This window comes from Fulmarus glacialis, unplaced genomic scaffold (assembly GCF_000690835.1).
Source record: "Fulmarus glacialis isolate BGI_N327 unplaced genomic scaffold, ASM69083v1 scaffold46409, whole genome shotgun sequence".
NCBI lineage: Eukaryota > Metazoa > Chordata > Aves > Procellariiformes > Procellariidae > Fulmarus > Fulmarus glacialis.
The window spans coordinates 77982-90942 of record NW_009234843.1 but is presented as its reverse complement, the minus strand read 5'-3'; the positions used below and the strand labels follow the sequence as shown (position 1 = coordinate 90942).

General features: G+C 34.3%; 1 protein-coding gene across 1 annotated transcript in view; it reads right to left on the bottom strand.

Moving 5' to 3' along the window:
• Positions 1-2088: 2088 nt before the first annotated feature.
• LOC104082586 (cadherin-8-like) overlaps positions 2089-12961 on the bottom strand; it is a gene marked incomplete at its 5' end in the record, with an annotated part of 63849 nt that continues 52976 nt past the window's right edge. Inside the window, 2 exon segments of the mRNA XM_009585774.1 lie at positions 2089-2573; positions 2576-2710. Of these exon segments, the coding sequence (XP_009584069.1) occupies positions 2476-2573; positions 2576-2710 (233 nt within the window).

The following is a 12961-nucleotide window of genomic DNA, read 5'->3' as shown; positions in this document are numbered from 1 at the left end:
CCAACTGACAAAAACATTTCTGGCAACTTTCTGTTGTGTGTAAAAATGTGCAAGGAGCACATAAATATGTGCATGGACAAATACATTTCCTCCTCCTCTCCCTTTCCTCTCCTACTAGCTGTAGTACCTCTACTGTTAGAGGTAGGTTAAAGCAAAGAAAATGCATCTACAATGTTATACATCAACAGTTTTTAATACATTCTGTCACATCACCAGCAGCTGCACTTGCCACTTGCAATTATATCAGAACCCAAAATAGAACACTTAGAAACTGAACTTGAATACATGGTTCAATATATTTAGGGTCTGCAAATAAGGTTTCATAAAAGGTTCAAATGTAATCTCCCTTATGGTAATTCAAATTTGATTTAAACTTAGATTTAAGTTGAACTGCAAATGTAAATAGACTGGAATACCATAACACAATTGCATCTTTCCTGCACATGTAACATTTAAGTTTAAACTTTGGAGAACTATCTGAATTAGGCTTTTGCTACTATGTAAGAGAGTAGTGTGTTTCTCGTATTAGCTATTTCATAACTGAGACATATTTAATTTTTTGAATTCTGCATCTTGACTGATTAATTTGATTTCTTTCAAAATCTGAATATAGAATAATAAGCATAATAAAAACCAATCAGGTAGTGTAGATACTACAGTCTTTACAGGAGCAGATAATTTTTGAATGACGACTTAAATTTAGAACCTAAACTTGGTGATTATTCTGGATATTTGTTTAAAACACAGAATAAATTGCAGGATCATCACCTCATCCATGCTGGCAGCTAAATATTTAATAACCATCTGTAAAGTTCACACAAGGATTCATGCTCAAGAGTGACATCTGCCATCAGATCAAGAGCGTAAAAGGTGATGGTAAGATGAAGAATATCATGGTTTAATGAAAGTTTTCCGTAAGTACTTAAACAAAAGCCTCTTTTACCAGCTGACTCTTAACCATCTCATTTATTGTTTTATTCCAAAATGAAATACGAACATTTTTCACCATCTCTTAAACCACCTGAAATTTGATAGGAATACCTAGATAAATATATTCAGAAAACACTGTGCAACACAGCTTTCTGATTTCAGGGAAGCTTACTGAACCCTGGATAAAGGTATACTCATTAGGATTTAATATATCCTAGAAAACATAACTACTCAGCATCTGAAATCCACCCTGAGCTAAACAGAAATCCACTCTGAGCTAGAAGAACTTAAATACCACCAGCAACATAACTGTCTGCCCATAAGGCCACATTTCAATAATCTGCTTTTCAGTGGTTAGAGAGAATTCTCATTTCTTAAATGGCACATTTTTGACACCTTTTTAATAAACAAAAAGGGGTGCTAGAAGTCAAATCATCTTCTGTAACAATCCAGTCTTAGCAGAGATAGGTTGTCATATACTACTGTATAGGCTGTCATTTAATACTACTAAAAGAAAATAATTTCTAGCTCTATTGTCAGGTAACCTTCTTTGGAGAATAGTGAATTTAATACCTAACACCCACATGAAACACAGGAATAGTTGGATTAACAAGACTAGTGTCATGCTGTCAGCTGCTGTTTACTTAAATAAAATGTCACAATCTAGAAATAAATTAGAAAGTTTAAAAACAGTGAATTGTTGTAAGATACAGTGTTTCTCAAGCTGGACAAAAGTTAAATCTCATTTACACTGCATTACTTTCTAAAAGTCTGTACATTTTCTTGAATCTTTATTCTTGTTATTTATGTGGCATGAGATATTCTTCCCGATTTCTGTACATTTGTCCTTCAAAATTAATGCCTTTTAAGAAATCTGTTTCATTTTCTTTGAAAAAGGCTATACAGGTTAAATGTTGCTTCTGATATCTTCCTATGTTTATTTCACCTTGTAAAGTGTTGTGTAAATTCCTTTGCCAACCCTTTTATTTCATTAAATCAAGAAGCAAATAACCTGTTAAGTCTTTTTCTTTTCTTTTTTTTTTGTGAAGTATAATAAAAACTTGAACTCCACTTCTCCAACACCCCATCCCTCTTTAGATATTTTACATGCAGTTACAATTTACTTGCCTTTCCATCAAGTTCTGGTTTGCTTTCTTGTTTTTTCCCAATTGTCATAGAAAAGTAAGAACTAAATAGATAGAGATTATAACTGAGATATGGGTAAGGGGAAATGGTTTTATTGTTTTAAGCGTTTCTTCTAAATTATACCTGGCACCAGCTGCAATATAGTTCAATAACCGAACTGGAATGCAGGTTGGATGATACTTTTGCCTATAAACACATGAACCTATGAAACGATGAGCTCCATCAAACAGAGAGGAAACAGCGGGAGCTTAAAGACAGTCAGCATTTTTTCTGGATATTGTCCCAAGATACCTATCTTTAATTTAAAACCTATACTGCAAAAAATATATATGTCCATATATAGAGAGATGTATCAGAGAATACGATCATAGGTTTATCTTAAATGAATGTTAAGAGTTGTTAGCATGAACACATAGGCACATATTTTGGGAATAAAGATAAGATGACAGGGAGAAACTGCACCACATTGTCACACACCAAAGTATACAACATAAAAACATGGAGATACTTACTTGTCCAGGCTTCCCATTCTCACATAAAAAGGCTTCATGCTCTGATGCAAACTCAGGAGCGTTGTCATTTACATCAAGAACTTTGATAGCAACAGGCACCCTGGACACTTGACTGTGGTTCCCTAAGAAAAGAAATCAAAGCATAAGAGGTAAGCATATTTACTTTGGGACTGATACGTAAATGCTTACATAGTAACCATACTCCTCCTGTCTTCTGTCCTTGCTTAATTGGGTTGTCTTATCCATAATGGATCGTAGAGTTGGAGCACGAGATAAAGAAGGATGGCCAGTATTTTATGGTTGAAAAGAATAAATAGGTCCCTATTGCAAACAGCGTTTGTTGGAGATTAGCTCAATGAAGACCTTTCTTGGATTAAATTGGTAAGATTTTTCCTTGATGAAGTTTGTATTGTTTTATTGATAAAGTCCATTATACATGGAAAAGGGAAGGCTGTAAACAACATAGATTTATTTCTTTGTTTATCTTTGGCAGAGCATAGAGCATTTTACTCTATTAGTTGTTCTGACTGCACATCTATTATTTCTTCATTACAAATACGATTAATGTGGAGACCCACATTGTGAGAAAGATAGATGGTAGATTGACATAGGCAAAACTAGATAGTACTCTGGACTATTAAAGCACTTTGATTCATCTGCCACTGGCCAAAAATATGACCTGTGAACTTCTTTCTTCACTGAAATAAAGCCTCATTACTTATAATATAAAGCTATTTTGCATAAAATTGTTTATCACTGTAAAGAGTAGAATAACCTTGTTAAGCTGTGAGGGAAGAAAAGCTAAACCAACAGTTCGCATTCTACTTTGAATAGATTTCACTGTCAGTTTCTAGTGTCTTTCCTTCAATTCAGTATAACTAATTTATTTTAAGAGACTATTTATAAATATTTTAGATTATTTTTCCCAAAAAGAAAAAACATGAATTCTGTTTAAACTGAGGTGACCAGCTGAAGAGTTTAAAACACTGTTCTATAGCACATGCATACCTCTACAAGTAACTCAAATACTAGTTTCAAAATCCATCTCTTAATGAGTATTATTTTACAACCATAGTATTCTATCTTGTTTATGTCAACAACGGTTGGAAGAACTGCACGCTGTGCGAGTTAAACTCTGGGTCTGACTTGTAATTGAACTACGTGCTTTTGCCTAAATTATTACTGCAGGCAAGAAAAAAGCTGCTACCGTAAGTCAGGGTATCAACTTACTCACAGTTGTTGTGACAGCTTAGCAGCTGTCACCAGTCCATATGGGTTCTGCTCTCTGGCAATACAGAACTGGCTTAGGGGAAGGCAGGACAGAAGTTCCTATTGCCCGGTATTCAATTTACCTCTCATAACAAATGTCTACGAAGTAGAAGTACGTCAGGCTCCACCAGTGGGCAGGTAGCAACTGGTGGCAGCCCTCCAAGTGGTAAAGATGATTAAAGGAAGAATCACTATATACACTGTATTTTTTGCGGTTTTCACCAAAGTTAATTGTGTTGTGACCTAATCAAACCCTACCTCTTGATTCCTTTTTTTTTCCTTGTATGCTAAAGACAGCCATAATTTTTGAGGCTCCACCTATAAATCTAAATGTGTAAATTTCAATTGCTTTACTAACATTACTTTGAAATAGCATAAAAATAACTATTTCAAAAAGACACAAAACCAGGCTAGCACCAAATCTCTAGTGCTATAAACAAAGGCTTTATGTTTGCTGGATAGCCTGAAATATTAAAATTCCACCTTTATAGGATATGGAAGATTACTAGACATCAGACTTTAAATGCTTCCCATTTGAAGGAGTCAAAAGTTTTAGTTCAGAAAGAAACATGTTACAGAAAAAAAAGAAATCCCCACCAAAATATTGTAAGGGTAATATTTATGTCCATTTTGCATCATATGATCTCAGTTATTAACAGGTGAGGTGAACACTTATGCCATGAAATAATAACATATTTGAAATAAAAGTTAACATGCAAATCATGAATCCCAAACATTTTAAACACTTTTTTTTACCTTAACTTGATAAAAATACAGACAATGAATCTTGAGGTTATCAGAATTCTCAACACTAGTGTCATATTTAAACACTAAAGATTTACTTTTATCTAAATTAATGAAATGATGGCAGTTCAAATTTTAAAGACATTACAGAGAAATGTAATTAATTAGATAAGCTTCTAAAGAAATTATTTATATCCCTTGTGACTGCCCCCAAAATGTTTGTCTTTCATCAGAAATACAAACATTAAATTTGAAGAAATTATAATTAGAAGCTTGATGAGAATTAATTTAAAAAAAATAATTTACTAAACACAAGAGAGACCCAACTGGTTTGGAAATCTCCAAGCAAGGGGATATCCACTGCCTTAGGGTTCTTGTGACTATGATGAAATTTATTGTTGAGAAAGAGAGAGATGGAGAGGGAATTTTATCTACTGCTTGTACTGCCCACCACACTGAATACATTGCATTATTCTGTCATTGCAAACTTTTCGATGAAATTTCACTTTATGCTAAGTGTTTTCCCTGTAAATAAAAATCACCCTAGCATACCTATTCAAACAAATTAATGAATTCTCACTAAGCAAATCCAGATTTCGCTCATGGATGAAAACACTGTCAACATAAAATAGTTTAATCTGTCCATTTTCATACTTTTCATGTCTGCAAACTTCTCAGTGGTAAAACGTGTACGCAGAGGACGTCTCTCAAGTTTAAATCTATCACTGTTAGCAATGTCCAGTATCCTTGAACTAAAAGTAGAAAGTGATTGAAGTGGATCCGCTCCGATCCACAGAGTGCACAAACTGTTATGTTTGCATGGGCAACTGTCCTTCATACAGTTGGCCTTCATACTGATTAGTATTCAATGTTCAGAACTTTTCCTCATTTGTACGAACAGAGAGTCAGTTCTTTCTAAACTAGTGACAAAACTGAGTTTTAATTACTGGGCGGTTTTTTTGTTTGGTTTGGGTTTTTTTCCCAATGAACCACCCAGTCAACAGAATTAAGGGAGACTGAGTCTTCTTCCATGTACCAGGTAGACAGTAAGACTGATTGCTTAAGTTCCAATCCATTATTTTATGCAAAGTCATAGAATAGTGTAAAGTTAGAGACTCTCTCTCTAAGGAACTAACCAAATCATCATTCATCACCTGTATTTATTGTGATGCACAGTTTAAAAAGACCTACCTTGAATCTTGCAATACAAATGTATCATTAGGACGGTCACTTGAGAAGCAATGCCTTGGTTTGAAAATTTAGCACGCTGGGGTGCAAGATTAAAAAATATTGAGAAAATTTCCACTAGTCTAGTTTACCAAAACTCTCTTCAGAGTAAGGCTGCACAGGACTTGGTTTTTCATTTCAAATACATTCAGTTGGTCATCTGTGGACACCACGGCCACAGCACAGCATGTAGCTATAAGAAACACATATGCAAATTGTGTACATAATTTCCTAGTACAGCTCTTTTATGTCTCTGCTGAAGTCTCAATTACTGCCAAGGGTTCTAAGATCCAGTAGTCTGCTGTAGATGAGCACAGCACACACACAAAGAAAGGAACATCTAGACAGATATAAGGAAAGGATGACTCAACGTAAAAATAACTAGTGGAACTTACTAGTGATAATAAACAAATTTCCAAAAATAATGGAAAGTCCAGCTGAGTTTAGAAATGCATATTGAAAGGTTTACAAGAATTATAAGCACCTAAAAAGCTCTTCTGCTTTTCTCCTCAGTTCTCAAAATTCTACTGGAACTATAAACGCTTGAAATACACACCTTGCTGGTACTCATCTTTGAATAACATCCCGATTGAAACTTACTCAGGATTAAAAAAGGCTGCAGAGTTTGATACAAAAATGAAGAGGTAGATGAGATAATCAAAGTCAAAATTCAGTGTCTCCAAATCTGAACTTTTGGAGGCTACAGACCCAAGCTAATTCTTATTTTGATCAACACATTCCTTCCTTCCTGGAAAAACCCTACATATCGGAGATGTGCATGTATCATTGGAAATTTGTAATGCAAAGCACTAAGTATTGTTAACATCGTTACTGCACGCAGCAAGAAATACTAGGAGTAACTAGAGCTTATATATGAAGTTTTTGGTCTTGTGCCATAACTAACAGAACATAATGCAGCTATTCAACTCCCATAAACACTTAAACACTTCATAAATACGCTTAAAACAGTTCTCCACTGTCTTTCCTTGACAGATACACCTACAAGTGGTCTTAAAGAGCAGTGGTCTTTAAGAAAGAGAATTATTGGCTGCACAAAATGAAGCTTATCATTTGTTTAACCCAAAGAAATCCAGTTTTATCCAGTTTTCCTTTATTTAATTACATCATCCAAATTAACTTCAAGGTTCTCTTTAGAAAGTCATAAGCTGTCTTGCATTTTAACTAAAATTAAGTACCTGAATAGAAAGTAGACTCCTAGAAAATAACACATCTTTTATTATTATTGTCATCACCACATGGCTTGAAAATGGCTATTTCATGCTTCTCTGATTCAGTGAAATTTCTACTATAATAATATTTTAAATTAGAAGTAGAGGAAGTCTTAGTTCTAACAGAGAAATCAAAATAAAATCTGAATCACTGACAATAAAAACAACAGTACTTATTTTACATCCCTTATATTTCAAACTTATTAAGTTGTATTTTAACAGATCCATTCCCCATGACTTTATCAAGGTTTTATCTAATAACTTTACTAAGATAATCTAATGCAGGACGAGTTTATTTCTCCTGTTAGGGTTTATGTTGTTGTTTTCTTTGTGCAATCCTTTACCTATGTTACACCACAGCTTGTAACAATTTTTTTGCCATATAAAACTGATAAATCTAACTTCAAGAATGCTGAGAAACATAGATGCCATTGTGAAACTGAGATTTTATTTATGTTGAAGATTAACTATAGAAATCACATACTGCAGCAAATACTGTGTTCATTTGTCTGAAGTGCTATGTAATGATCTGATTCAAGAGAGACCGAGTGCCTGAAACTGACTCTGAAATTGTCAGGAAAAGACATCAGTAATTGGCATATTTCTGTTAAAAATAACAGAACGTAAGCTATTTCTGAATTAGGATAAAATTCAAGCAACCAAACAAAAAATCCAAACAGGATTGGTCATCATGAAGATTTAGATCCCCCCCTGAAATTCTTGTATTTTTAAAGAAAACACTAAAAGTTGTGGAATATCTATAAAATAATATAAACATATCAGTACATAGCAGAAAGGCTTCTGTACAAGTTGCTATGACAAGAAACAAACACTGCTTCAAAAATAATGTTCCATTTATATTTATTTCAGCACACTGGAACATATTAGAGGAGTACAGATTGTGGCGAGTCTCTGCGTGTACATGTGTGTGGGAGGGAGGCAGAAAGAAAAAGATGTGAAACATATTTCTCGGGTTTGTTCCTTAAATCATTCTTTGGGAGAAAAATAATAATAGAGTTGAAAAGTTTTGTCTCCTTTCAGTAGATCACTTGGTTTATTTTATTATGGTCTCCAGAAGAAAGATGAACAAGTCAAGAGCAAAACTATGTTATGTTCTATTTTTATTTCCTCACTGATAGACTGTCACACGTTTAACCAAGGACTTGCTCAACATCTTCCACCTCCTTCATTTTTGTCCACTTTTCTACCTCTCATTGCCATGAAAAAGATGTCAGACTCTTGCAAAATGCATGCTTCCACAGGCATGGACAAACGCAGAAGAACCATACATACCCGCTAACCAGGTGGAGTGCGAGGAGTGTATTTCGATTGCGTATCCTGGAAAGGAGGACAAGAAGGAGGGGAAACTGAGGACAGACTACATTTTCAAGTCCTTGACTTCAAAGCTGAATGTGTAGTTAAGAGGTTTCCAAAGCTCAGCAACTCCATCTGTAAAGAGGTGACTAAGATAGGCCACATAGCTACCTTTAATCAATATATAAGATGTATAGCTTGGGACTAAAGGACAGATTATACTTTCAGGTTGCTGATAATACCAAAAGAAAAGAGTAAAACTTCTGTCACAGATGCACAAGCCATGCCAGAAAATGTTAATTAAATAAAGCCATATTCTTCAGGCCCTGTTCAGACAAAGTTTTCACTCACTTTCATTTTCTGCAGGATTTTCTTTTTTTTTGCATTAGTGCATGCAAGACATAAGAATTGTTTAATATAGCCCAGAACCGATATGAATTTTGAATCAATTACCTACAATTTGCAGAAAAATGAAACATGCCTGCAAAAAGACCAAATGGATCATTTTTTTAAATCATAGAATTGTTTAGGTTGGAAAAGACCCTTAAGATCATTGAGTTCAACCGAATCAGTGACAATCAGTGACATTCCACCTAACCCTGTACTGAGTTCTTTGCTTGCCATTGTAGTAGCAAAGTAATGTAAACAGACTATGTTGGTATGCACTTTCCCCTTTCACTTCACGGCCTGATTCAGCTTCTACTGAAGTTGGTCAGATCTCTTCTATTCTGGAAGTTTAATCTAGTCCTTGTCCTTAATATTACATTATCTATTTCCTACATTTAAAATAATTTAAGATTTAAAATGTAAATATAATTTAAATTAAAACAGGGACTTAAACTGGATACTTTGTTAACTTCAAAGTATCAACACTGATTTATAAAACTTGATAATCAAACTATATTTTTAAAAAGTTAGTATATTGTTTTCATACAGATACAATACATATTGATGGAATCAGCCCCCATTTTGCTTATCTGAGGGCAGGCTATAATTTGACATTTAAATGCAACCTTTTTGTTATTTTTCATACCATTAAGCTGTACAGTTATTCAGCAGCCTAACAAATAGTTACTCTGTAATTACCTCTGATCCTCTGTGAATTGAAAGATCCATTTGCAAAACTGAGAAATGTTTGTAATTTTTTGTAGAAGTACCATATTTTTTTTGGTGTATATGCATGATATTGTCTTGTCTGAATGCATAGATAGATGAAAAGGGCTTGGAAAGGCAAAACTAGATTGGAAAAGCAAAACATCCCCTCAAATGTAGTAGCTGTGAAGAGGGTCTCTTCTACCATAACCCGGGTCATAAGGGAAAATGAAAAGACGCTGTTCTGTTTAAATTTAGCCATGCATGATAGGAGAGGAAAAGTTATCCACTGCTGCAATGTGATTGAGAACCAGGGACCACAGTAAGTGAGCTGTAATTTTGTCCTTGAGGGAGCAGAGCATGCTGAAACTAATTCATATCCACCTTAGAGCTAGAGGGGAATGGGAAGCATAGGCAACCCCTGCGCCTCATGCCACCCTCCCAAAAGCCAAACCACCCAGAAACTCAAGAGTTTCTGGTTATAAATCACTTTGAATGGTGGTCTCTCTTTAATCACGATGTTTGTGTTTTGAAAAATCCACCTTAGTTTCACCACTTCCTATTCATTTTCATGGACTCCAAAAAGAAAACGCTAGAAGATAGAGTAAATACTAGGTGTACTAGGTAACATATAAGTGCTCATTATATGTAACCTACATATTGCATAAAAGAGTGATTAGACTGCATGGGATATGCACTAGGAGAGAGAAGGGGGGATATTAAAGTAAGGGGAACAAAGGGATGGGATGAGGCTTGAAAAGAGTTAGAAGGGGCATCCTGATCAGAAACTGTAGCACCTTTTCAGTATTTGAGTAGCAATTATGGGTACTTTTGTCAGAAGCTCTGGATGCAAACAGCATGTCCTTAGAGACTGTTCTTCTGCACATCTAATTTTGACCACAATGAGCTTTATATTCATAGTGACACATAATCAAGGTATATGTGACACATCAATATGAGTAAACAAATACATAATTCAAAATAAATTATTAGTATAGCCGCTTGAGTGGGTTGTATTGGAAGCTACTATTGTCATGTCAGGTTTATGACAATGAAAATAATTCTGTTTTATTCACAGATCCTAAGTAAATCCTTAAGGGAAAAAAATAAAAAAAAAGTACACTACCAACATCCTTCCACCCACATATCTATTCAGAGACCAAACTGAAACAAATGCTGGCGGAAAACAACCTGTATTTCTGATAAAGTACTGTGTTATTGAGCCTTATTTGTCTCTAACGAGGATGCAAGTTAGAGATGTAGTTTGCAGTTATTTCACTTTCAGTAAATGAACGGTGCTATGTATTTCAGTAGTGAATTGTTACGAGTGCAAAAATTAAAAATATGGTTTAAGTTTTAGCAACTATTAGCAGTGGACTTATAAACTATAAAGAAAGGCAAGCTAGAAACGTTTGAAGTTATAGTTACATTTTTTGCAAAATCAATGCAAATTAAAAAAAAAAAAAAAAAGGAAAAAATTGTACCTAACTAAGACTAAGCAATAGCAAAACAGCATTTGTAATCTCTGGAAGCATCTGCAACTAGGAAGCACTATTCTACAGACCCATCATTTTCGTAAAAGTCAGTGTCTACTAAAAGCTTTTGAAAAAAATGTTTTCCCACTTCCTTGTGGCAGCTACCAATAAGAAGGAAAGAAGAGTTAGGAAAACAGGGAACCACCGAAAAGCATAGGGAACCACATCTTTCTGTTACCTTTACCTTGCACACTAGCAATAATTACAGTGTGATGAAATGCTACTGGATCTTTACTCCTTGTGGATCACAGCACCACAAACCTAATTAGGATTCCAGATTTTCTGAGGCAGTGTAATGCCTTAATTGTTGTGAGGAAGTAACAGGTTTTAATTTCTAAATAGAATGAGAAAAAATTTCCAGAAAATAATATGGTGCCATTAAGTGACAGAAAAGGATTTGCCTTAAAAAATAAACCAGAGAACAGGCAGGAAGAAAACTGATCAAGGAAAAGTTTTAAGACACAACAAATGTACCAGGGCATGATTTGCTGCTGTGTTGCTCAATTCCAGCTTAATCAAGGGAGTTGCACTAGCATAAAACAGTCAGGAATCTGGCCCACACTTTAGAGCAATTATATTGTTAATATGCTAATACATCATACATATTAAAATGTTATAAAATATTGACTTAGGTATGCAAAGTCTTATTGTCAGTTATAATTAGCTATGAATTTTTATAATGACTAGCAACAATAATAATAACAATAAGCAGACTGATTGAGGACAAGATGTCTGGAATATTTTGATTTTTTTATATTAAATGATTTAATGATTGAAGTAAAATAATTAATAGCTCAAATGAAATCCCTCCCTTACTGATAGACAAAACATCAAAATGCTTTAATAAAATTTTTTATTAAACAAGAATTTATTACAGAAGTATTTAAATGCCATTATTTTTAGAGCTCATATTCCTTTCTGGGACTGATTTTCTTAACAGTGCAATTTAACTACTCTTATGTTTCCTTCACAGATAAAATATTGCTGGATATGCTGTATTTGAATCAGGTTCTAGGAGTTTAGCATCAAATCAGTCTTACTTGCAGTCTTCAGCAATAAGCAAAAAGATGTCCCTAGCATATCAGTATGTACCTTTAAAAAATCCTCTCCTCTGTTTTTTCAGCCAGAAAATACTGTCATTCTTTGCTATCCAGCAACTTTACTAGAAGCTCAAAGCATGCTACCCTGAGTAGAGTCTTTATTCTAGAAAGAATTGCGCTTAAAGAAGATTGACTAAAACGATATTCAGTTACAAACCTCTACTCCGACCTACTCTCATGCTTCAGCCTTACAGAAAAAACAATGGAGATTTTAGATAGGCACATTCCGCTTAGAAGTAGATGAATTCAGTTTATCAAACTAGATGAATATTACACAGTATTTTTAAGATTACTCATATTTTCTTCAAAAATTCTAATTCAAATGTTCAAAGTGCAGGTGGCCAATTGTTAGTTCTTCAGTTTAACAATGCACTAATTTTGCTCAGATAATATGTATATTGTGAGTTTAACCATGTCTCCAGTTTTCTCAAAGTAATTAACAAACAGACTTTGCATGAATTAGTCAAGTACGTTTTCACTAATGACCCTTGTATGCCCCTTACCTGAATCCTTATCCATTTTGTGCCCCAGAAAGCCTTATTCCCTTCTAAAACACCACCTAATATCCTAACCTTTTGTGTTTTAAGCTTTGAACAACGTTCTCAATTCCAGTATGTTTTTGTGAAATCAACATTTCAAAATCTAGAACTAAGTTGTCTAGCCTGGCTTTATAATAGAAAGAAAAGAAGTTAGACTGTTCAGGCAAATCTCTCTCCTTTTCCTTGCAATAATTATGTTTATTACCTCCTCTGACTTTTTTTTTGCACTGAATTACTCAGATGCTTTATGCACAGCTGCCTTATATGCCTTCCTCTGAAATCAGAGGTTGCTAACTTTTATTCAGCATCCCATACCTGAATTTT